We start from the raw sequence: 24097 nt of genomic DNA, 5'->3' as shown, positions 1-24097 counted from the left end.
AACTCCTGGTCAGATAGAGGAGGAATCGACCTGGACTGTGAATTCAGAAAAATGGCCAAGCCGAGGGCTGCCGTGAAGCTCCAAGGCGAGCAAATCTGCCAATAAGCGCAAGACCCACTAAGGTAGAGCAAGAACTTTGTCACAGTAGCTTGTAAGAAATGTAAAAAGTTTCAGACAAAAGTAAACATTTTTAGATAGCAAACTCTTTAACTATGTGTTTATATTGAGACTAACACAATGAGGTGCTAATCCTGAGTGTAGTGTTTGAGAATTAGAGTCACACAAATAAGACAACAGTAACAGTAGAAATGTTACTCAAGTTGATAGAAGCCTTTTAAGCCTTCACCTTCTCAGTCTATGCACAGGAAAATTCCTGGATATGTTTTCCTCATCACCTACGAACAAGGAGGCTATAGGTAAAAGAAAGATGCAAGTGATATAGAACATCTAAAAATCACCTTTAACAAAGAAGCTAATGTATTCAAAAGTTGACCATAAACATTTTCAGTTTCAGTTCCCTCTTTTCTTGGTCTTTTTGAAAAACCTTCCTAAAGCTCCTACTACATATTGCTCTCAATAATGCTGATCTGCCAATATGGAAAAATTCAACCAGATTATGAGCTAATGTCCACTTTCCATTTAAACGGAAAGGATCAGGGTAATAGTATATAACTGCACAGACCAGGGCAATAGTCTTCAATTGCACCAGTATATTAAACTGGGAATACAAAAATTTGATCACTGAGAAGAAATATGAAACTTGGAGGTTAGAAAAACGTCACTTGAGGTTGTGAGAAGTTCAGAGTCTCTGGCATAAAAACTGCAGTCTCCCAAGGGAGTCTGAGAAATTGCAAGTGTTTCTCTTCTTGGCAGCATTGTTTTGGTAGGAATTATCAGCTTCTCCCAAAAGCACTTAAAATAGCTTTTGTATGGCTAGCAGCTTACAGCATGTCTATGAATGAATGACTTTTCCATGTCGCTCAAATGCAATAGACCTGACCTTAACAAAAACTCTAGGAATTGTTGAATTAGAAAAGACAGAAGGTTCAGACTAATGAAGAAACATGTGTCTTCTTATACTCTCCTTCTTAGTTCCTGAGGATAGATAGCACTGAAGGCCTCAAAATTCTAAAGAAAGAGCTTCAGAAATTCTGAAAAACAGATCTTGACAAGCATTAGGAATAGGGGACAGAAGGTCTGTCTAAAAACGTAAATGACCTTATCACTATAGAGTCTGAGCAAATTACAGTTATTAATGGGTTTTATCTTCACAGCCTCTCTGAGATAGGGAAGGATTTTATCCCCATGGTTGCAGATGGGAAACTGAGGCATAGGGTACACTAAATGAGACTTGGTCACACAGGGAATTTGTGAATAGAGTAAGAATTCAGCTGTTTTCTGAGTCTCAGTCCAGCATCCTATCCACTAGACTACCCAATTCCTACAGTTGTGGTTAAAGCAAAGGAAATGGAGGCTGTTCCTGGTTCTTCCCCATTAAGACCACTCTGGTCTTCTGTTTCCCAGTTCATAAAATAATGATACTTATCCTCCTTTGTAAAGCCCGTAGAGAGTAGAGGTGCTATTACTGTTATGGGGCTTAATCCTGCAAGGAGCACTCCAGCCCTGATCCAGCAAAATACTTAGGCATGAACAGTTTCATTGTTAAGCACATGCATAAAAGTTTTCTTGGACTGGGGCCAGAGTGCTCTGAAGCTTGCAGGTTCTAGCCCGTCACATGTTGCTAGACGTGGCCCCTCAATCAGTTTCTCTCTAGACTGAGGCCGTGTCCACTTTGAAAGTTTGGTTGACGTAAGTTGTCAGCGAAAGCTGCCAACTTCTGTATATTTCTTGGGCGCATGAACTCTTGGCTGCTTGGTTGGTGCCGGGAGTGTTCACCATGAATGGATGTATTGAGAGAAAATGCAGCACACCAGGGGTAGATAAGCCTGTAAACCCCATGCCGCCATCCAGCACAATGCCTATTGTGGAACATTTCTGCAGCGCTTTGTGGGTTACCAGCAATTCACCCAGGGATTTCACAAAAGTAGGAGTCAAGTTCCCACAATACAACTTTCTCTATCCCATACTGTTTGTTCCATTCCGTAATTTTCATGCCATTTTTAAATTCTCATCATTCCAGGAGCCACTTTTCAGTTTCCACTATGTCTCTGTCAGCAGCATGGACCCTTCAGAGCTCAGCATTATTTTACTCATTGCCAATACAGGACGCACAATTCTTCTGTATTTGTGAAACTTCAACAAGCACTACTATAATCAGGTGCGTGAGGAGGAGATGTTCAACAACCATGACTGGATACTAATGGACAGTGAATAAAAATGCCGGGTTGCTCCTGGCATCACGGAGCACCTCCACATAGTGGATCGCAGTTTCTGGGCCTGAGAATGGAGTGCTGATTAGGGGGATCACATGGTAATGCAGATTTGGGATGACACTGCAGAAATTTTGGATGCGAAAGGCCACCTTCCTGGATCTGTGTGCTGAGCTTGCCCAGCCCTCCTGTGCAGGCACACTAGAATGACAGGTGCATTGACATTGGACAAGCGAGTGGCAATTGAACTCTGGAAGCTTACAACACCAGACAGCTATCAGTCAGTGTACAGTATATAGTTAGTTGTCATGGGATAAGTTCTTACTGTAAAAAGTTCTTATCTTACCCTACTGGGAAATTATTTTGAAGTCCATTTGTTTAAATATGCCATGTTTCTCACAGAGGAGAAAGCTACTATGTGGTTGTTATTGATAGTGTGATCGCATTTAAACACCCACGTCAGCATCAGAGTCCCATTATGCTAGGCACAATACAAATTCATAAAAGTGATTGCTCTGAAGAGCTTATATTCTGTCACCCTTACTTACAATGGGAAGTAATTTACTCCCTGAGTAGGCTATTGATATCCACCTGTCTGCTTGAGGAATAAGATAGTGCTCAAGATTAGCAAGGGTGGCAGAATCTGGCCCTAAATAATATTGGTTAAAATCTTCACAGGCAGAATACATATTTTAAATCAAGATCCCCCAGCAGATCTCTCACAAACTCACCAAGTACCTCTATGTCTAGTGTCTTTCTATTTAAATAAAAGTTACATTTCACTGCTGACTACTCAGAGAAACTAGCTGTTTATTGCTATAGGCAAATGAACTATGTAAAACAGCTTCTAGTTAAAAAATGCAGAGACCGCAACAAGAAGTCATTGGCAGGTTTTTACACTTAATGAATAGGAGTGCTATACTACTTCATGGCACAGATTAGGATTGGTAAAATGGGATGCACTAATAGTCAGCCATTCTCTACCAGTCTGGTGGAGAAAATTAATTAGGAAGTATAGGTAACACCAGGCTTAATTATATTCCCAGTTGCATTAGTGTAAATACAGAGGCACAGAATAGAATTCAGCCCTCTGTCTACAGTTTCAGCAGAGATTAGTTGCATGTACTTTGAATCGTGTATTGTGTTTATGACTGGTGGGGAGAGAAGAAAGGGCTACAAAGGTGGAAATATAAAATGCTCAAAATTATAAATATCAAAACCCGCACAACACTATGCAAACTTGCAGTCTCTGGCCTACATCTCAGCTTTCATTATCTCATACAACTATGCTAATCTCTGCATCCAGCCCACGCCCCTCCTCCTTACTACTCATTTTGTCTCTTTTTCCCTACATCACACCATTCTCCATGCTGTCCCATGAGCTTGAAACAACCTGCTAATAATTGTACACAAAACACCTCCCTTCTTCAAATCATCTGTTAAGACAGACCCATCTGTACCAATGTTACAGGCAAACAAAATCAGAACAGGCTCAGATTTTCAGAGTCCCTGTCATGGAAAGGTGAGAAAACCTTGGCCTGAGCATTTATGAGGAGTGTGAGAAAGAGCAGCTCCACTCTCAGATTTGGGACTCTCTACTAATTAATGAACAGCCATACACAGAAGTTTTCAAACTGGGAGTTTTCAAACGTACTTCACAAAGTGATCCAGAACAGGAGTTGCTTAACTAATGATAGTAGGCATGAAAAAAACCTGCTCGAGAATGCTAAGCAAACAGCAAAGGAATTTGATTGGCTGAGAGAAAAAGCTGCTGAGCTAATGAGGGTCAAGAGAGGCAACAGAGAGGCGCTGGCTATCTGCCAGCATATTAAAGGTCAGTCTCATAGCTTGTTTGATGTCCAGAGTAGCCAGACTCCATAAGGACGGAGACAGTATTTGGCAGACTACTGGGAGAAGGGCAGAGGGACTTCTGAACACTCGAGCCTACCAGTTTTTCACACGATTCCCAGCTTGCCACCAATTTAAAAGGAAAGTGCAATTATGCATTTCAACTGTAAGAGCCACAAGCGATCAAGACAAGGAAAGAGTAGGCCCATTACTCAATGAGGAGGGAAGACAACAACAGAAAATTGTGGAAATGGCAGAGGTGCTTAATGACTTCTTTGTTTCGGTTTTCACCAAGAAGGTTGGTGGCGATTGGACGTCTAATATAGTGAATACCAGTGAAAATGAGGTAGGATCAGAGTCTAAGGAAAGAACAAGTCAAAAATTACTTAGAAAAGTTAGATGTCTTTAAATCAACAGGGCCTGATGAAATGCATCCTAGACTGAGTCTAGTCAAGGAGCTGACTGAGGAGATATCTGAGCCATTAGCAATTATCTCTGAAAAGTCATGGAAGACGGGAGACATTCCAGAAGACTGGAAAAGGGCAAATATAGTGCCCACATATAAAAAGGGAAATTACAGACCAGTCACCTTAACTTCTGTACCCGGAAAGATAATGGAGCAAATAATTAAGAAATCAATTTGCAAACACCTAGAAGGTAATGAGGTGATAAGTAACAGCATGGATTTGTCAAGAACAAATCGCGGCAAACCAACCTGATAGCTTTCTTTGATGGGGTAACAAGCCCTGTGGCTAGGGGGGAATCAGTAGATGTGGTATATCTTGACTTTAGTAAGGCTTTTGATACTGTCTCACATGACCTTCTCATAAACAATGAGGGAAATACAACCTAGATGGAGCTACTATAAGGTAGGTGCAGAACTGGTTGGAAAATCATTCCCAGAGTGTGGTTATCAATGGTTCACAGTCATGCTGGAAGGGCATAATGAGTGGAGTCCCGAAGGGGTTGGTTCTGTTCAATATCTTCATCAATGATTTAGATAATGTCATTGAGAATACACTTAAAGTTTTTGGATGATACCAAACTGGGAGGGGTTGCAAGTGCTTTGGAGGATAGGATTTAAAATTCAAAATGATCTGGACAAACTGGAGAAATGGTCTGAAGTAAATAGGATGAAATTCAATAAGGACAAATGCAAAGTACTCCACTTAGGAAGGAACGATCAGTTACACACATACAAAATAGGAAATGACTGCCTGGGAAGGAGTACTGCGGAAAGGGATCGGGGAGGCGGAGGGGGCATAGTGGATCACAAGCTAAATATGAGTCAACAGTGTAACACTGTCGCAAATAAAGCAAACATCATCTGGGATGTATAAGCAGGAGTATTGTAAGCAAGACACGAGAAGTAATTCTTCCGCTCTACTCTGTGCTGATTAGGCCTCAACTGGAGTACTGTATCCAGTTCTGGGCACCACATTTCAGGAAAGATGTGGACAAATTGGAGAAAGTCCAGAGAAGAGCGACAAAAATTATTAAAGGTTGAGAAAACATGACCTACGAGGGAAGATTGAAAAAACTGTGTTTGTTTAGTCTGGAGAAGAGAAGACTAAGAGGGGAAATGATAACAGTTTTCAAGTACATAAAAGGTTGTTACAGGGAGGAGGGAGAAATATTGTTCTTCTTAACCTTTGAGGATAGGACAAGAAGCAATGGACCTAAATTGCAGCAAGGGCAGCTTAGGTTGGACATTAGGAAAAACTTCCTAACGGTCAGAGTGGTTAAGCACTGACATAAATTGCCTAAGGAGGTTGTGGAATCTCCATCATTGGGGATTTTTAAGAGCAGGTTGGACAAACACCTGTCAGGGATGGTCTAGATAATACTTAGTTCTGCCTTGAGTGCAGGGGACTGGACTAGATGACCTCGAGGTCCCTTCCAGTTCTATGATTCTGAGACGCTAGCTGCTTGCAGAGGTATCAGGGTAGCATGAGGCATTTGAGGGTGCCATGTGAGAAATGAGCATGGACAAGGCTGGAGTGCAGGATTTGGTGTGACCACCAAAGAGGTGGCATAACTATAAAAAAGAAATGGAGTCTTGGAAGACATGACAGTGTTGTCAAAGACCCAGTGATTGCAAGGATCAGGAGAGACCAGGCTAAAGAAAGGAAATGCTGGAGGCAATCTTTAAGATACTGAGTGAAGAACAGTAAGTACTGCTAGCAATAACCACATGGGTTTTTTTGATCACACTGAGATAAAAAGTGATATTTAACCCCGCATAGGATTCATTGCCCAACTGATGTGTCACAATACAACTTGCCCTATCTACACCAGAGTTTTAAAACATGTTAAATAAAATGTATTAGCTAATATAGCTTGAAACAACTTTTATCCTACTGTGAACAAACCCTTGGAGACAGAAGGTTTGAACTGAGAAGAAAGGGAAATCAATGGAAGCCATATTAGTTCCGATCTTTTCTTTTGTACAACTCACACAAACCTATTTGTCAGCTGACTCTTAATTGTTGGATTTATTCAGAGGCAGAGGGCTTCGCAAAGCAAAATAACTGTTTTACCTGCAAATCAACACTCAGATTGCAGCAAAGGGAAGTGAAAAACTGGATGCCTTTATTGCTGAAACCTGAGCTGTGACTTTCTTAGCCACAGCTGCAGCTTCAGCTCAGGGTTCAGCCTCAGGTTTTCAATAAAAAGCGGAAAGTCAGGATCTGACATTTCTAAGATTCAGAAAAGGGCAGAAAAAATTATGGATTCTTTAAGTTTCATAAAACAGCAATAAAGGGCACAAACATTTTAAATTTTTTTTTCTTTACTTCACAGCTAACCTTTGATAAAAGCAATGTTTGCTTTGGGCCAAATCCTGCACTTCTGGCTAAAGCTGAGGAAGTCCCTAATTGCAGATGTGCTGGTGTGGGTCTGATGCAAATAAAATCCAAACCCCATGCACAGAAGACTCCCTGGGCTATTTTTATTGTGGTATCGCACAAAGCCCCTGATCGGGACTGGACCTGACTGTACGTAAGCACTGTGAACACATGCTGGAAGACATGGATCCTGCCTCAAAGAATTTACAATTTGGTGTACCCAGGTTCTGGGGACAGATCAGAAGAGGAGCAGGGTAGGGACGAATGGATTTACTATCTGTTTCTCCCTCCCCATCTACCTACCCACTGGTGCTATCACTGCAGTTCCACAGGATGTACACAGCAATGAAGATTTCACATTGTAGGGCAATTCCTGCTTCCTCCTCTGAAGGCACAGAGAACCCCTGGCAGTGAAGCTAATGTGTGTGTGTGGGGGAGGAAGTGGGAAGGGAAAGGAGGATTTGGAGTACTGTGCCAGGGATACACATATTCCACAGGCCCAGAGGATTCATTGCGGCCCAATCCTCTGGTGTGCTCTCATGTGACGGTGGGGTGCATTGGGCTACAGGGCACTTCTTCAGCCAGTGGGCTAATGTTGCTCTGCAGAGTGGCTAAGAAAAGATATAGCTTCCCTCTCATCTGCCAAGCCACAGCTACTGGGTTGGATGGGGAAGGGGGACTAGCAAGACGATTTGCCTTTGTAAGACCTCAAAATGCCATTCTGGTCTTCCCATTTTTTAAACCACAGGATTGGCGTATTATTATTACACACAGGAAAATTTGTGCTAATGCATGGCACATGCTTCCGAGAAAAAATTATTCAGCACATTCAGCTCTTTTTTTGCTCTGGGCATATTTCCCACTGGAGTGGAACACTGACATACAGCCTGCAGGTAAAACTACGCCAAGAAAATGTGTTTTGTTGTTGTTTTTTTAAACTGGCAATCAGGGAAACAAGCTAAAATTAAGATTTATCTCTGCAGTTTAGCATAAAATGCCTTCCTCTAATTCCATACAAATGTACATATTTGATTTTACATTATGTTGTTTCAGTTTCTTAAGATACTTAGTCCTCAAAATAATTACTTACCAGTCTCTTTTGCTGGAGCTGTTCTCTTAGTAATCTGTCTTCTGGTAAAACATCACATAAAAGAAAATAATTGTCCTGCTCCTCTGTTAAGAGATTAGAAAATAAGCGTAAAGGAGACATTTGCAGCTGTTTTGCCCTGTAACATGCTCAACCTTAATTTTTTCCCCCAGCCTCAGATATAATTAGACTGTTTCAGTTAAATATTTAAAAAATTAATGTAATTTTCATTTTAAGAGAACTACAGTTTTATTTTACACTGCTGGAGTTATTTGTGGGTCAAAGCCAGGCATAGCTAGGTAAAATCCCATTAATATAAATGGACTTGCAGCCATTTACATCACCAATCGAGTTATATAAGGCCAGAACGTGCATAGCCCTTGCATAGCTTCCCCACTTCCTTGTGCCCCCTCTATTGTATATAGGTTCTTATATGGCCCTTGTCACTGTCGTAGCTGAACACGTTCTAGTTGTGTATTTAATGATGCAACTAACATCTGCAATGCGTGGTTTGCTCTCTCTCTCTTTCTCTCAGCAGAAGGAGAATTGTGTGTGTGGGGGCGGGGGGATTGTGTTTTATTTTTATATACACACTGCTATGAGTTTATGTTAGAGAAAACAAGACTGAAGAAGTTTGATCTGAACTGGGAGATAAAGCTGGTGAGGTTTGTGATGGTCCTTAGTTTCTGGGAAGCTCATTCAACAGCCTTGGACTGGCCCCTGAGAAAGATCTGTCTCCTGCCCAGAAAGAAAGTTCCATGGTGCCAGAGAAGCAGAGCTGTCAACCACAGTGTTCATCCCGGAGCTTTAGAGGATCTTTTGCAGAGGCCAGACACAACTGCCATCTTGGCACTCTTAGTGCACTGAATATTTCCTCCTGTGGTAATAGTTCCCACTGAGTGGGAGAAGAAGTGAGGCCATGACCCAACTGTGCACAAGAGTTGGCCATAGAGGGAGGGTGTGCGGAGCTGAAGTATTTCAGTGGGTGTGCTTCCCTGCACATTGGGGCAGCTCTGTGAGAACTGTGCCTCCCACTCACACAGTTGGTACCTGAGCTCCCTTTGCAGAGCAATGCTACTTCCAGGGCTTGATCCCGGAAGTTGCTGAGCACCCTGGCCCAGATCCAGCAAAACACTCAAGCATGTACTTAGGCTCATTCCTGTTCAGCCAGGCATTTAAATCCCACTGAAGTCAGTGGACCTAAGCATGCATGTAAGTGCTGAGCTGAATAGGTAGGAGCTTAAGTATGTGCTTAACTTTAACCACATGTGTAAGTACTTTGCTGGACTGGTACCTGGATGCTCACCATTTTAAAGGACTGAGCCTATAGTACAGGCCACAGTGTAACAGGTCAGGAAATAAGCAGGGTAGATAAGGAGCACACTTACCTACTGGAGCTTCTGAATTTGTTCTTATCACACTACAGAAATCTGTGATGGGCTGCTCCGTGAACCTCTTCTTCCAATATAAAATGTATCTTAAAAAAAAGCGTGTGTGTGTGAAGGAAGAACCTTTACCATAAAATACTGTATTTCCTAAACTACTGGTCCACTGTATCCTACTCCCATCCTTTTAATTCTTATGTCAAAGAGTTTTTTGAATGTAAAATTACTTATCCAATGCTGGTTCTGTAGAGCTGCCATGTATTGCGAGACTAAAGTGAAATTGCTCTCCAGTTCATGAAAGTTATTCAGCTTCACTTAAGCCGATTTCAGCAAAAACAGGCCTGATCCAAAGTTCACTGAAGTCAGTGAAAAAGATTTCTACTGGCTTCAATGAGTTTTGGATCAAGCTTCACATAAGTAATGGGAGTTGGTCACATCTTTAGAAAGACCCATCACTCGGTTACATTTTTACTAAAAAGAAATACTTAGAAATTCCCAAAATACTAGATATAGATGGGAGCTATATGTGAAATCCATTTACCATTTCCATTTTCCATTTACTTTGGAGCAGGCCCTAAAATAGGAAGATATTCTCATGTTTGTTTCTAAATTCGTGAACTTCTCCTACTCTGAAGTTCTAAGGAGAATGATGCTGCATAACAAGAAATCAGGATAGAAGTTCATCTTACAAGATTGCATTAACAGCACTCCAGTGTTTATTCTTTATGGAACAGGTTAAGACGCAGAGTTATTTGAGACACATGCAAAAATACAAGACATGATGGAAGCATCAACTTGAGAAACTTGAATGCTTTTATACCAAAAATTTGGTAATGGTCACACAAGGTATAACAATATCCAATGGCTGGATATTGAAGCTGGGCAAATTCAAGTTCTTAACGGTGAGGTTAATTAACCACTGGAACAACTTACCAAGGGTTGTGGTAGATTCTCCATCACTGGCAATTTTAAAATCAAGATTGGATGTTTTTCTAAAGGATATGCTCCAGTTCAAACAGAAACTGAATCAGGGAAATTTTATAGCTGGTATTATGCAAGCGATCAGACACTAGAGCAGAGGTCCCCAAACTGGGGCAGGAATGTTCGGGGGGGTGCAGCGGAGCCCAGGCCACCCCCCACAGAGGGTGGAGAGGGAGCACCACCCAGCCCCACTCCGCTCCCAGCTCCGCTCCAGCCTCACCCCCAACCCAGGCTCCTGGCCCCGTGCCCATCCCCACCCGCAGCCTTGGCTCCTGTCCGCAGCCCAGGCTCCTGTCCGCAGCCCAGCCGCAGCTCTGCACCCAGCTGTGGCCCCACCCTTGGCCCCTGGCTGTGGCTCCGTTTCTGGCCCTGGCCCTGCTCCCAGCCTCAGACCTGCCTCTAGCTGCATCCCCAGCCTCGGCTCCCATATCCCTGTCCACGTCCCTGCTCCCGACTCCAGGGGAAGAGTGGGTCGCAGACAGGTAAGGAGGGCATGACGCTGAAAAGTTTGGGGACTACTACACTAGAGGATCACAGTGATTCCTTCTGGCCTTATAATCTGTTAATTATGACTGCATTCATAGGGAAATATGGCAATCCAAGGGCTTGTCTACACAACACTTAGTTTCCAGCAAGCTAGGGCATTAATCTGCCCTGCACTAAGTGTCCACACAGACAGTGCTGCGATGCTAACAGATCCGCAGTGAGCTTTAATTTATTCCCAAAGCAGTGTAGGTCAAAGTGCACTATGGAAATGTTTGTGCACTGCAGCAGTGTCCACATGGACATTTAGTGTGTGCCAGGATAGTACAGGGTTGATGTATACCCCTGTCTACCATGAACAAAGTATTCGTGTAGAGAAGCTCCAGGTCACTCTGGTCAGAAACTGAAATGACTCTCAAAATATTATAACCACATCTCAACTTTAACAAAGAATTAATGAATGTCTCTGCAAGAAATTTGGGACAAAAAAAGAGTCTCCACTCAGAGAAGATTTTTCTTTTGCAGAAGAACAAATCGAGGCCTGTAGCTAGGCTAACAGAAGTAGAAATGCAGAAAAACCCTTCCTCTGCCACCCACCTAAAAACAAAACCAACAACAACAGAACCAACTCTAACCACCCTCAACTGGGAAAGAAGATTTCTCCAGAAAATCCTGCAACAATTGCAATTAATGTTTTAAAAAGTTTAAACCAAGATTTTGTTATTATTTATTACTTGAATTACAGTAGGACTAACAAGCCCCAACCAAGACAAGGGCTCCCATATGTTAGGAGTGACTGTACAAACAGATAAGGGACAGCCCTTCTTCCAAAAAGCTAAAGATTTGGCTGGGGCGCGGGGGCGGGGGAAGTAAACCAGAACAGTCTACCTGCTAGTTATTTGGAATACTAAAATTAAACATGATCCTGAAAACACTTATATATGTGATTAACTTTACTCATGAGGTGACTCAATGGGACAACTCACGAGCATAACGTGTAACTGTGTGCAAGATCAAAGCCCAAGTTGTCAGTGGAAATTACATTCTGTTGAGTAGATGCTACGAATGTTTTTAAAAATCCACATTGGTAAGTTAAAACATTTCAGATACTATTGTTGTAAGGATCATTTATAATTCTTACAACTGAAAGACAGGAGAAAAATGTTGGTGTTTTTTTCAGTTGGTGTATTTTGTGTATAGCCAAGTTTCCTTGTTGCCCTGAATAGTCATCTTCTAGGAGGAACTCTCCAGGGATTTGCAGGCTAAAATGCTGTGGACAAGAGGTCCCTCCAGCTCCCTCCTACTCTGGCAAGCCCCTTCAATAGCTAAAAAGTCTAACCTCACATTGTAGGAGTAACAGGGCTTATGCAGAACTGGAGACAGTACAGCAAACAAGACAGAGCATGCTGCAAAGTTGGAGGTTCACCATTTCACACTCTGCTGCCACTTTGAATCAGGTTTGGTTCCTTTCCACTTGCATTAGCAGGGAAGAGAATCTAAATAGGAATTTTCTAGAAAAGGTGATTTTAAATTACATTTCTGTAGCAAGAACAATCCCAACAGCACCATTTAATTAGCATTCCTTTAGTGAACACTTCTTTTTTTGTTTATATGAAGAAATTAGCATTATCTCCAAAGAAGATTGCAAACAGAAACAAGTGCCGTTATTTGATTTTAGCAATGTTAAGCTTACACTTCTGAACAAATGAATGATTCTTAGGGTTTTATGTGGCCTACTTTTCATTTCCCGTGTTTCATCTTAATCTTTCACTGTAAACCATGGTATTTAGACATAAATCACTGCTTAGTAAGTGAGCCTGACTGCAAGAATCTAGAAAAGTGGGTATTGTGTAAGTGCCGAGACCTACTTTGTTTTAATTGGATAATTTACCTACTAAAACGTATCATTTCAACAAAGCAAACAACAAAAAAGAGTAGATACGAGCCAGCCTGGTGGCCTAATACCACACACTGCCATGCGGTAGGGTAGAGTTCCAAGCAAGAGATTATACACAAATCCACATCTAGATTTGTGAGCCAGCTGGGCCTGAGCTAGCTGCTGAGGGAGATGTAGGAGAGAGCTGGGATGACCAATGATGTAAATGTGGAAGGGGTCTCAGTTACACAGAAGTGGCAATACTGCATGGCACAGTCAAGGATAAAGTGGAAACGAAATGGAACAATACAGGCCTAATTAAGGTAAATTGATATGACTTCTTAGGCAACCCTCCCATCACTAAATTCTAAATTACTCACGCCCGATGATAGAGAACAAGGCAAGACAGAAAGAACTAGCTAGAAAGTAGCCATGCAGAGATGGGAATAAGGCCTCAGAATGAGAGGAAGGTAGTCAAAAACAGAAAAAAAGTAGATAAACCAAAATGTGTATCTAACAAGATAGCTGGCCCTTCAAATAAAATCAGGTCCAGCTCTCCTCCTCCAGTCCAGATACACCCTAGTTTGGTGTAATAAAGACAACAGGGGGTCCCTTGGAAGGTATACATGAAAGACACCCCAAAGGCGAGAGAGAACACAGAGTCCAGAAAGGGAGCTCAGAAGAGCAGAGCTGGGCTGAGAGCTTCATAAGAACAACCATACTGGGTCAGACCAAAAGTCCATCTAGCCCAGTATCCTGTCTTCCAACAGTGGACAATACCAGATGCCCCAGAGGGAATGAACAGAACAGGTAATCATCAAGTGATCCATCCCCTGTCACCCATTCCCAGCTTCTGGCAAACAGAGGCTAGGGACACCATCCCTGCCTATCCTGGCTAATAGCTATTGATGGACCTATCCTCCATGAATTTATTTAGGTTTCAGAGTAGCAGCCGTGTTAGTCTGTATTCGCAAAAAGAAAAGGAGTACTTGTGGCACCTTAGCGATTAACAAATTTATTTGAGCATAAGGCTGCATCCGATGAAGTGAGCTGTAGCTAACGAAAGCTTATGCTCAAATAAATTTGTTAGTCTCTAAGGTGCCACAAGTACTCCTTTTCTTTTTGCGAATTTATTTAGTTCTTTTTTGAACCCTGTTTATAGTCTTGGCCCTCACAACATCCTCTGGAGTTCCACAGGTTGACTGTGCGTTGTGTGAAAAAATACTTCCTTTTGTTTGCTTTAAACCTGCTGCCTATTAATTTCATTTGGTGACTCCTAGTTCTTGTGTTATGAGGAGGAGTAAATAACACTTCCTTATTTACTTTCTCCACACCAGTCATGATTTTATAGACCTCTATCATATCCCTCCTTAGTCGTCTTTTTTCCATGCTGAAAAGTGCCAGCCTTATTCATTTCTCCTCATATGGCAGACACTCCATACCCCTAATCATTTTTATTGCCCTTTTCTGAGCCTTTTCCAATTCTAACATATCTTTTTTGAGATGGGGTGACCACATCTGCACACAGTATTCAAGATGGTGGCGTACCATGGATTTATATAGAGGCAACATCATATTTTTTGTCTTCAGAGAGGGGATGTCTGAAAGAGGGAGCGGTGAGAGTTCCCTTGTTGAGCAGTGAAGCCAGATCAGGTGGGTGAAAGCAGAGGGCAGTCAGGGTATGGCGGGTTCACCTACAAACTTCTCCAGGCCAGAGAGCCATGGCCCGAAAGGGCTGGAGGCTGAAAGCAGCAGAGGGAGATGCCTGCTGGCTCTCTGAGTCAGGGAGCTGAAGCTGGGGGACAGAGAGAGCAGAAGGTTGGGGAATGATGAAGGGGTGAATCTGCTGATGTTTCCAGGCAAGAGCTGAAATCATAACTGGGAAGGAAACATAGCAGAGAAATACCGCATCCAGAGGGGCTGGGGTGAGGTGTGGTGCAAAACATCGGAGCTGTACCTGAGAGCTGGAGGCATGGTGAGATGCTGGAGCTGTATTTGGTGTGTGGATGGACTGTTCGGATTTGAAAAAGTGCGTGTAGAGGTTGGGCTGGGCTGGGGAAACTGGACTATGGTTGAGGGACTTTCTGTAATAAATTTCTCTCTCAAAGGGCTATTTCTATTCTGAAAACTGGTGTGGAATTACTGGGACTCCAGAAGAAAGGGGAAAGTGAGGCAGACACGTCTGTTCTGTCATAGCCCACTACTGAAGGTGTGCCAGGAGGGCTGCCATACCACATAGGAAAATGAATGTGGGCAGGTGAAAGGACCCTGAGAAGAGGGGAACTGTAAGTGTGTGAAAGAGGGATATTGAGGCATGGGACTCTTTGCAGGGCCCTTTCTGAGGCTACGAGGGGACACCTTAGAGATGTCAGCCCTTTGACACAGTGTGCTTTATGAAATCAACAGAACTTGTCAATACAACAAAATAACTTCATCTGAAGACACTGACATTGCTATTGATTAGCTGGACAACTGGTTTCTTGCCAGTTGGCAATTCCTATGTCCTAACTACCAATCACAATTACCTATTTGTATGTTTTAAGCAATACACTATAAATAACATCAAACCAACACCGTTAGATAACAGTTTGCAAATGTTCTAAAAAAGTATCAAAAAGTTACATACCAGGTGATCCACGATACACATCTTATTTACACATTTGCATGATCTATTTTAACTGAGAAAAATTTACCTTCTGAAATCCGCAACCAGCTTGACATCTGCTATGACAAGCTTGTGTTCAATAATCATGTGCTTCAGAAGTTGGTCTTGTTCTGCTTGTGGAAAATATTCTTCACAGAAAATACAAGGCACAGATGGAGACTCTTCCACAGCAGCTACACCACATGGACTTTCTGGCAAAGACAGCGGCTCCAAAATACACTCACTATCTGAAGGAAACAAAAACAAAAACAAAAAAATCTTTGTCGGACTTCAATTTCTCCTTTAATCTCCAAAATAATCTTAAATAAACCAACATTCTTTCAAAAACCTATTTTGTATGGAGGACTCGTAAGCAGTGTAGGTAGAATCAGGAGCAAGGGAAAACAGCTTTTGTTGCTTTAACATGGCTTCCGCCAACAACAGCAAGGAGCAGATTTATTAGCAAGGCCACCAAATGTTTCTTCCTCAAAGCCAGCCAATGGCACCACTTCTAGAGTGGGTTGATGAGGCTCTGACAGCACAGGGGAACCAGCTCTAACTGTGATCCATGACTGACATTAAGGCAGGATGTATGTGTCATGTAGTATGGTCTGGGTGATATGTGTGTTAGTTATTAATGCAGGGAAGTTTCTTCCCATAAGTTGGACCCACTTTATTTTCTCAGAAACTAGCCCACATGCTGGTGTGTGTGAGGGATGCCTCTGTGTTAGGTTGACAAGGTAGGTAAGGTAATATCTTTTATTGGACCAACTTCTGTTGGTGAGAGAGACGAGCTTTCGAACTCTTCCTCAGGTTTTCCTCAGGTTATAATAATAACCTGATAATAAAAAGGTTAAATTGTACAGGGTGGGCTGTTTTTGCATGTGGATTTATCCCTGTTAGTACAGACCATTTCTTGTTCACAGGAACCTTTTAACACTCACTCACTTTTGTATGATTATATAAATAATTTGCCTTGTTCCACCAGGCATCTGTTAGTTTGACTCAAAACGTTTCTTGTCGCACAGATGTGGTTTTTGCTGATGGAGAGGCCTCCACTGGAGGAGCTGGATCTGCTGAAATATTTCTCAGCTGTGCACGTGCTGGGAAAGGAGCTGTTATGACCCACATATTAAGTATTACCTATCAGCTCTGTGTTCTTGGGGAACCAGGGTGCAGCACCCAGCCTGTCTGAGTCATGAAAGACCTTCCTCCCCCCACACTCTACTTGAACCAAAACCTATCAGAAGAAAAACTTACAAAAAGCAATGAAAAGGTAGTGGGAGACATACCTAAACACCTGGGATAAGGATGACAGGATTAAGGAAACTCCCCTAGCCTCATTTGCATCCAAGATGGGACAAGGAGGCATCTCCATTAGCATACAAAATGGAGAACAGAGATTCCAAGGCAAGAACCGCACAGAACTCTGGGAAGCACTGCATGACAGTGGATCTCTGCTCCAGGTGTTAATGAACCCACACCTGCATACACCCAGCTCAGTAGTTATCAAACCAATTCTAGTAATAAATCCTTTATTGGTATCCAAAATAGTGAAGCTCCCTAATTGCACTGTGAGCTCCCACAAAGGAACACCACCCATAGCCAGGAATGATCAGCTCCCATTGTCTAGCCCGAACAAAACAACTTTGGTATACTCCCTTGAGCCACCAGTTTACACATAAACAAATCTAGTGCTCTCCCTTGAACCATTGTTGTTTCTCTACAAAAACCCTTAACCATGCTCAAGCTAATGTCCTGATGCCTGGATCCAAAATCTGAATCAGTTCCCTGAGGACTTCATCTTCTCCTGACTGATCGTGCTGGGGGCTCTACCTGTCTCCAATACTCCGGACCCCCAATTGATTAAAGCTTTTCATGCAGTGGTGACAATCCAGCTCTCTCTCTCTCTAGGTATAACCTTCTGACCCTGATTGGTTTGATCAGCTATAGTTTTCTAAACCTGACTTTTATACTCAAATTTAAGTTAGATTTAATATTATAACTGTTTCATTTGTTTGGCTCCCCTATGGTTATTACCTGGCAATAAATAACTTTCAGGATTAAGCTGGTTGCTTCTCTCCCCCCCGCCCCCCCTGTGGGTTTTTTCGGTTTCCTCATTCGCTCTGTAGCAACGCTCCTCGTACCTAAGCTAAAAGATCCCTGCAGTGCCCAAAAACCCTGTGAGGTTTGCTCATCAAGTGGGTTACTACCAGAACAATCGTAATGTGAAAATTGGGATAGGGACATGCTGAACCTGGGACCTATGAGGGTGGCAGCATGGAAGTGCTGCTCAACCCAGCCTGCTGAATCCAGGGGCGTATGAGGGTGGCAGATGGAAAGTACTGCTCAACCCAGCATGCTCAGGCGAACTCTATTCCTGTTTGGTGCCCATGGCATAGGAGGCTGGCAGCTTGGAGGTGCTGCTCCACCCAGCCTGCTGCGTCCAGGGACATATAAGGGGTCAGATTGGGAGTGCTGATTAGCCCAGGCCTCTCAGACACGTTCTGTTAAAGTGTGTGTGTGTGTGTGCGTGAGTCTGATTCTGGGGCTGGAAGAACCCAGCCCTAGAGAACCTAGGTCCTGCACGATAGCTCCACTGGGAGGGAACTTGCAGCAGGAAGAAGTAGAGCTCCACATGAGAACACAAGTGACACAAGCAGTACACTGATAGAAGACAGAACTGCCCCCTCACCCCCAGAAGAGTAACCCTAAAAAATGAGCATAACACAAAGTAATGGGCAAAGCCGGTAATAAGGCATCACTATTTCCAATGGCCCAGTTTTGTACAATAGCGAACGGGAACAAGAGCACAGTTAATCATTTATTCAGGGCTAAGTCAACGACTGACCACCTCCTGGTTCATGGGGGTTTGGAGTTCATGGATTGCTCTCAGTAGGTGGATGGACTGGACTTGAAGAAGGGCTGCCTCTCCTCCTTGTCCCACAGCAGATTAGTGGTGTTCTGCAGGGCCAGCATGCCCAAAATTTATCGTCAATGGGATGATGGGCCAGATCCTCTGCTGGTGTAAATAAGTGTACCTTCACAGAAGCCTGATAATACAGCAACTGAGGCCTATAGCAGCAGGCCCTATGAGTTTAACTCAATAAAGGACATCTCAATAAGTTCCATTGGCTTGGAACTAAAAAAAAAACCGTAGCACTAATTTTCCAAAGAAATCTTCATTACAGAAGAACACCAGTTTCAAAGATACACAGACCGTAGGCTTTAAGCACATGAACATTAGAAAGCAAAGTTAAGTAAATCAGACACAGCTCCTGTGTTCTGGCAAAATCAAGCAGTCTTCTTGACCCTTTTGGCCTGAAGCCAACTTTACAACTTGTTCAGCTGGACGGGCAGGGGAAGAGGGAACAAACCATTTTCTCTTTGTGATTCACACTACTGCAGGAACAGCACACTGGAAAATGATGCAGCTGTATTTGTGAAGCTCTCTTGATGATTCAGAAATTAATAGATGTATTTATCTCAAAGAAAACTTGCTTTAACCCAGCACTTTACTCTTACATAATACAGAGCACCTTTTATCTGAAAATCTCTGGGTGGATTGGAGAAGTGTAATTAACAAGACTAATACTACTTCCTGATGACATGAGTGAAGGTCCCTTAGGCTTATGAGTGACAAATTTTGGCCTGCACAATAAATAGCTAGTGATTGCATAATCCTAAAGTAAATTGGAATCTGGGATTGTGGACAATCTGTCCTTTTAGTAATGGCAAACTGGCAAGAGTTTATATTTTGCTTTTTTATTTTTTTTTTCTGACTCATGATGTTCAAAAAGCCCAAACTTTCTGGGAATGCACCAACAAGTGTGGCTGAAAAAAGACTGACAGTGAATATGCATTGAATTCAGCTCCCATGATACAATTTGTCCTGTGCTGTGTGGTTGTAAGAATGCAAACACATACACTATAACATCCCTAGGAGCAACAGCATAGCTAGCCTAATTCTATTCTGAAGTAATAATAAGAAAGAAACTTTGGAGTATAATTTACCTGCATGTCAGCCCATCTCTGCCTCATCCTCCTCAATCTTTTTCATAGCCGAGTTGGAGCAGTACCAATGTTTTCATATTGTAGTTTTCATTCTTTTAGGGACAACAGTGTCTACATTAAATGGAGCAGCGTTTCTAGTTTGCTCTCTGTGCATTTATCTGCCCTTTCTGGCTCTGCAGACTAACAAGGAATAAGCTCTGCTTTCCTGACCAAAAATAGTGATTCTACCTGCAGCATGAAAGTTTCTAAGGTTTGTGAATCCTTACAGTATTAGAGCCTGCAAAATCAGTGACCTGTTTCTGTGGAGGAAGGCAGAGCAATTCCATTTCCTCTGCAGCTGCTGATTCTCACTGATGTCAATAGAGCTAAAGAAGATAGTTTGTCAGCCAGTTAATTTGTGTCTAGGGTGGGCAGACTACTGATTTGTTCTCCTCTGAGTTGGATCTGTTGGAATGCCGTATTTCAACAGCTTGGCCATTTATTTATCTGGACTCTTACCTGATCAACTCCATCACAACAAACCTGTTTAAAAAGATACATTAACATGAGGGAGAGAGAGAGTTCTTGACATGGACAAGGAACTGACCTTGTTACTGAGAACAATGGATACTTATGAGTGGCAACCATCTGGGTTGGAGGGAGGTGATCTGTGGTGTGCCAAAGGGATCACTAACTGTGATGTTCATCTTGTTATATCAGTGAATTGCAGGAGGCAAGAAACACAGGTGAACAAATATGCTGATATGTAACTGGAAGAGTAGACTATACAGACGAAAGGTAATTAAAAGTAGAGTGCTAGACTAGAAGCATGGGCAACTGAAGTAGTTTATGGAATTTAGTGCAGAGGAAAATAAAGGAAGGTAACTAGAGATAAATTACATGAAAATATCCTTGGTACTTCTCTGCAGCAAAACATTGAGCAGCAGAATAAATAGGTAGTACAGATCAAAACTCTACAGCCTTCAGCACAGTGCTTAAATGGATTAAAATGTAACCACCACAGGGCACACACATAGTAGTACAAATAAATATTATTCAAAGCTCAAACTACTGTTCCAAATGTGGTTCCAGCGGGGTCACCTTATTATAAAAGAGCTGTTAGAGAACTGTAGACTGAGGCAAGGGGCAGGGTGTCGCACATTTTGAAGCGTGTGTCAGCTGGTCTTACTGCACACACCAGGGGCTCTTTGCAGCCCTCTATTCTCCACTGCCCCACAGCTCCCTGTTTGCCATCCTCTCATCCCCCTGCTTTTCAGGGACCCCTGCTACTCCCCCCAGTCTTCCCCCTGCCAGGGGTTCTGTGTGATCCCCACTTCCCCCTCCTATACCACTCTCCTGCCACATCAGCAGCTGCGTGCACCCCCATTCCCACTTTCTTCATACGCCCCCCCATCCCCCTCAATGGCAGGAACTGTGTGCACTCCCATTCTCCCCATACCTGGATTCCCCTTTGACCCTCCTAACAGCAGGGGCTGTGTGCTTCCTTGATCCCTCACTCCATGTCCCCCATCCCCTCCTTCATCCACAGCAGGGCTCCCATGCCAGGGGCTCTGTCTTACCCCCCACCACAAACCAGGGTCCCCTAATCTCTCCCCCCATCAGGGGTTCTGCGTGCCCCACTCCACTCCTCAAGCCAGACTAGATCTGCTCACCATGCCAGGGTCTGTATGCATACCCCTATGCTTCCCATTATTCCTTTTTTCTGGCTGGGACACAAGTCATTCAGCATGTTGACATACTAAACTCTATTGGGAGGACAGGCAGAGCTGAGATGGGAGTATTGTTATATGGAAGGCACTAATGGGTGCCATCCACCAGTTGTTTAATCTATAGAAAATAGCAGAAGTGCTTGAAGCTGTGGCTGTGCTAAAGAACTGTGGTAAAGAACTGGCCCCCCAGTTTCCCCTTTTCAACACATGGCTGAAGACAAGCCCGGAAATAGAAATACTCCCCCCTTCCCCTCCAATTCAGAATAATGGGAAAACTCCATGGCTGTAGAGTTTCTACCAAGTCATCCAGCTGGTGGGGTTTCCTTCCTGCAACACAGTGGGCAGACAGCACATCCCTCGGCCCACGCCGCTTCCTGCAGCCCCCATTGGCCTGGAACGGCAAACCGCACCCAGTGGGAGCTGCGATCGGCTGAACCTGCGGATGCTGCAGGTAAACAAAGCGTCCTGGCCCGCTAGCGGATTTCCCTGACAGGCCGTGTGCCAAAGGTTGCCGATCCCTGATCTGTAGAAACAAGAGTTAGATTGTAGCTTCTCTGGGATTGTCTTTTTGTTATATGTATGCACACTACTAGCACAATGGGACCCGATCCCCACCTGGAACTTGTGGGCACTACAATAAGTAGTAATAAGAGAAGAACCAGAGGAAGGAGGCAGAGGCGAATTAAGATTTATTGGGGCCCAGGGCACAAAGAACATTGGGGACCCCCCCCCCATGCGCTCCCAGAGCCCCACCACTTGCTTTTCCCCCTCCCCCCATGGCCCTGCTTCCTGGCCTGGCTGGAAGTCAGGCCATAGTAAGAGCTGCCCAGTGAGTTTGGGCTGCTGGGGGAAGCCCCGGACCCTCCATCTGTCCTGGATGGTGCGCCCTGGAGCGCAGGGACCGAGGCCGGAGGCTGCTTTTGGGCACTCCAGCTCCTCACCCAGGACAGGTGGAGGGTCTGGGGCTCCCCACAGCTGCCCGGGCAGCACAGAAATAAATATGAATGAAAATAAACTGTTCAGTGCACTAAAAATGTGGCCATCTTAAAGATGTCATCTTGTCAATAAATTGTTTGGTTCTGAATGAATAACCCTGCTGACACTTGTGGCAGTAGTTTTGGAGCCTGTAGGTTCAGGTGAGTGAGAGTGGACAGCTGCAGCTGTCTGTATACATAATACAGCATTATGCCAGAGAACTCTGCCTAAGTGCCAAATATTGTACTAACTAAGACATGAGGTTTTCTGTTAAAACAGTATTGTCTAGTGGTTGTGTTAGAGAACTCAAGAGTCCTGACTGCTGGTCTCCAACTAGCAGTGATACCTGATTCTGTTTGTGCTTAACTGCAGGCAATTCACTTAACCTTTGTGTGTTTCACTATACCCATGTGTAAAATAAGGGGAAGGAGAGGAGCTGGGTAGGGGGCAGCTCTGGGAAGGAGGGAGGAGGGAAAAGGGGGGGTTGGGGGACAGCTCCATGGCGGAGGGAGGGAAAAGGAGAGGGAGTCAGGGGTGGGGGGAAGCTCCGCATGGGGGAGAGGGGCTGGGAGGCGCTCCGCAGAGGAGGAATATGCTCACTGCTCACCCGACCACACAGCTCCTGCATCCATCTGGTCTGGCCAGGGGGTGGGGTCTCAAGGGGGAAGGAGGAGGAGGAGCAGGGTGGTGGGGCCCCAGGGGGAGGGAGAGGAGGCACGGGGGAAGGGCTGGAGTTCCGGCTTGCGGGGGCTCCCCAATTGGCCAAGGGCCCTGGCATTGTATGGTAATCCGCCACCGGAAGGAAGTGATAGTTTGGGTTCAGTTTACCTTGAGCAAAAGCTATAGAGAATAGCCAAACCTGACCTGCAAATGGTGCAACAGCTGTAAGAAAGTTAATTCATTTTCCTTACTGGAACATTTTTAGTTCCAATCAGACTAAGTAAAAACCATTATGCAGATTAAAAAAAAAAAAAAGATCACTTATTACAGTATATGGGTGTTTTATATCAAGTGTTCCAGACAAGGTATTCTGCCTGTGTAATCCCACACTAAATTATGAGTGATACCTATTACAATCAGGTGATTTTATGGCTGTAGATCTGAAATAGTAGAAAACAGGCAGGAATTCATCACTCAAGAGAAGGTCAGCTGCAAATGGTAAAGTCTTTAAGCATTTTCTACTTATTTGTCAGTTAAAGCCCTTATCTACATTACGGGGTTAGGTCGAATTTAGCCGCTTTAGGTAGATTTTAAACCAACTCTGTTCCGTTGACTTAAAGGGCTCTTAACCAAGACTTTTGTACTCCTACCTGGCGAGGGGAGTAGCGCTAAAATTGACCTTGCTGGGTCGAATTTGGGGTAGTGCGGATGCAAATCGACAGTATTGGCCTCCGGGAGCTATCCCAGAGTGCTCCAACGTGACCGCTCTGGACAGCACTTTGAACTCTGATGCACTAGCGAGGTACACAGGAAAAACCCCAGGAAATTTTGAATTTCGTTTCCTATTTGGTAAGCGTGGCAAGCTCAGCAGCCTAGGTGACCATGCTGTCCCCGCAGAATCGCAAAACAGTTCCAGCATGGACCGAAAGGGAGCCACTGGAGCTGATTGCTGTATGTGGAGAAGCATCTGTGCAAGCAGAACGCCGAGCAAAAAGAAGAAATGCCAATATATTTACCAAAATCTCACAGGGCATGGTGGAGAGAGGCTACAACAGGGACACACAGCAGTGCCGCATGAAAGTTAAGGAGCTCAGGCAAGCCTACCAAAAGACAAAGGAGGCAAACGGGTGCTCCGGGTCAGACCCCCATACATGCTGCTTCTATAATCAGCTGCATGGCATTCTTGGAGGGGATCCTACCACTATCCCACCACTGTCCATGGACACCTGGAATGGGGGAGTCTCACGCAACAGGGAGGA

The 24097-nt window shown here is 43.8% G+C and overlaps 1 protein-coding gene across 9 annotated transcripts in view; it reads right to left on the bottom strand.

The window, feature by feature from the left end:
* Positions 1-24097, bottom strand: part of ZNF277 (zinc finger protein 277) — a 93058-nt gene that overhangs the window by 35671 nt on the left and 33290 nt on the right. For 7 of the 9 annotated variants that reach the window (XM_043549585.1, XM_043549580.1, XM_037888668.2 and 4 more), the window contains 3 exons: positions 15530-15728; positions 9500-9588; positions 8115-8197 (listed from right to left, as the gene is read on the bottom strand). In XM_043549585.1, the coding sequence (XP_043405520.1) occupies positions 8115-8197; positions 9500-9588; positions 15530-15728 (371 nt within the window). Of the gene's footprint in view, positions 1-8114; positions 8198-9499; positions 9589-15529; positions 15729-16428; positions 16598-21501; positions 21670-24097 lie in introns of those variants that run through there. The other 2 variants (XM_043549597.1, XM_043549602.1) reach the window with 2 other exon arrangements.

This window comes from Chelonia mydas, chromosome 1 (assembly GCF_015237465.2).
Source record: "Chelonia mydas isolate rCheMyd1 chromosome 1, rCheMyd1.pri.v2, whole genome shotgun sequence".
In the NCBI taxonomy this organism is placed as follows: domain Eukaryota; kingdom Metazoa; phylum Chordata; order Testudines; family Cheloniidae; genus Chelonia; species Chelonia mydas.
The sequence above is the reverse complement of the archived record's forward strand: the minus strand, read 5'-3'. Positions and strand labels throughout refer to the sequence as shown.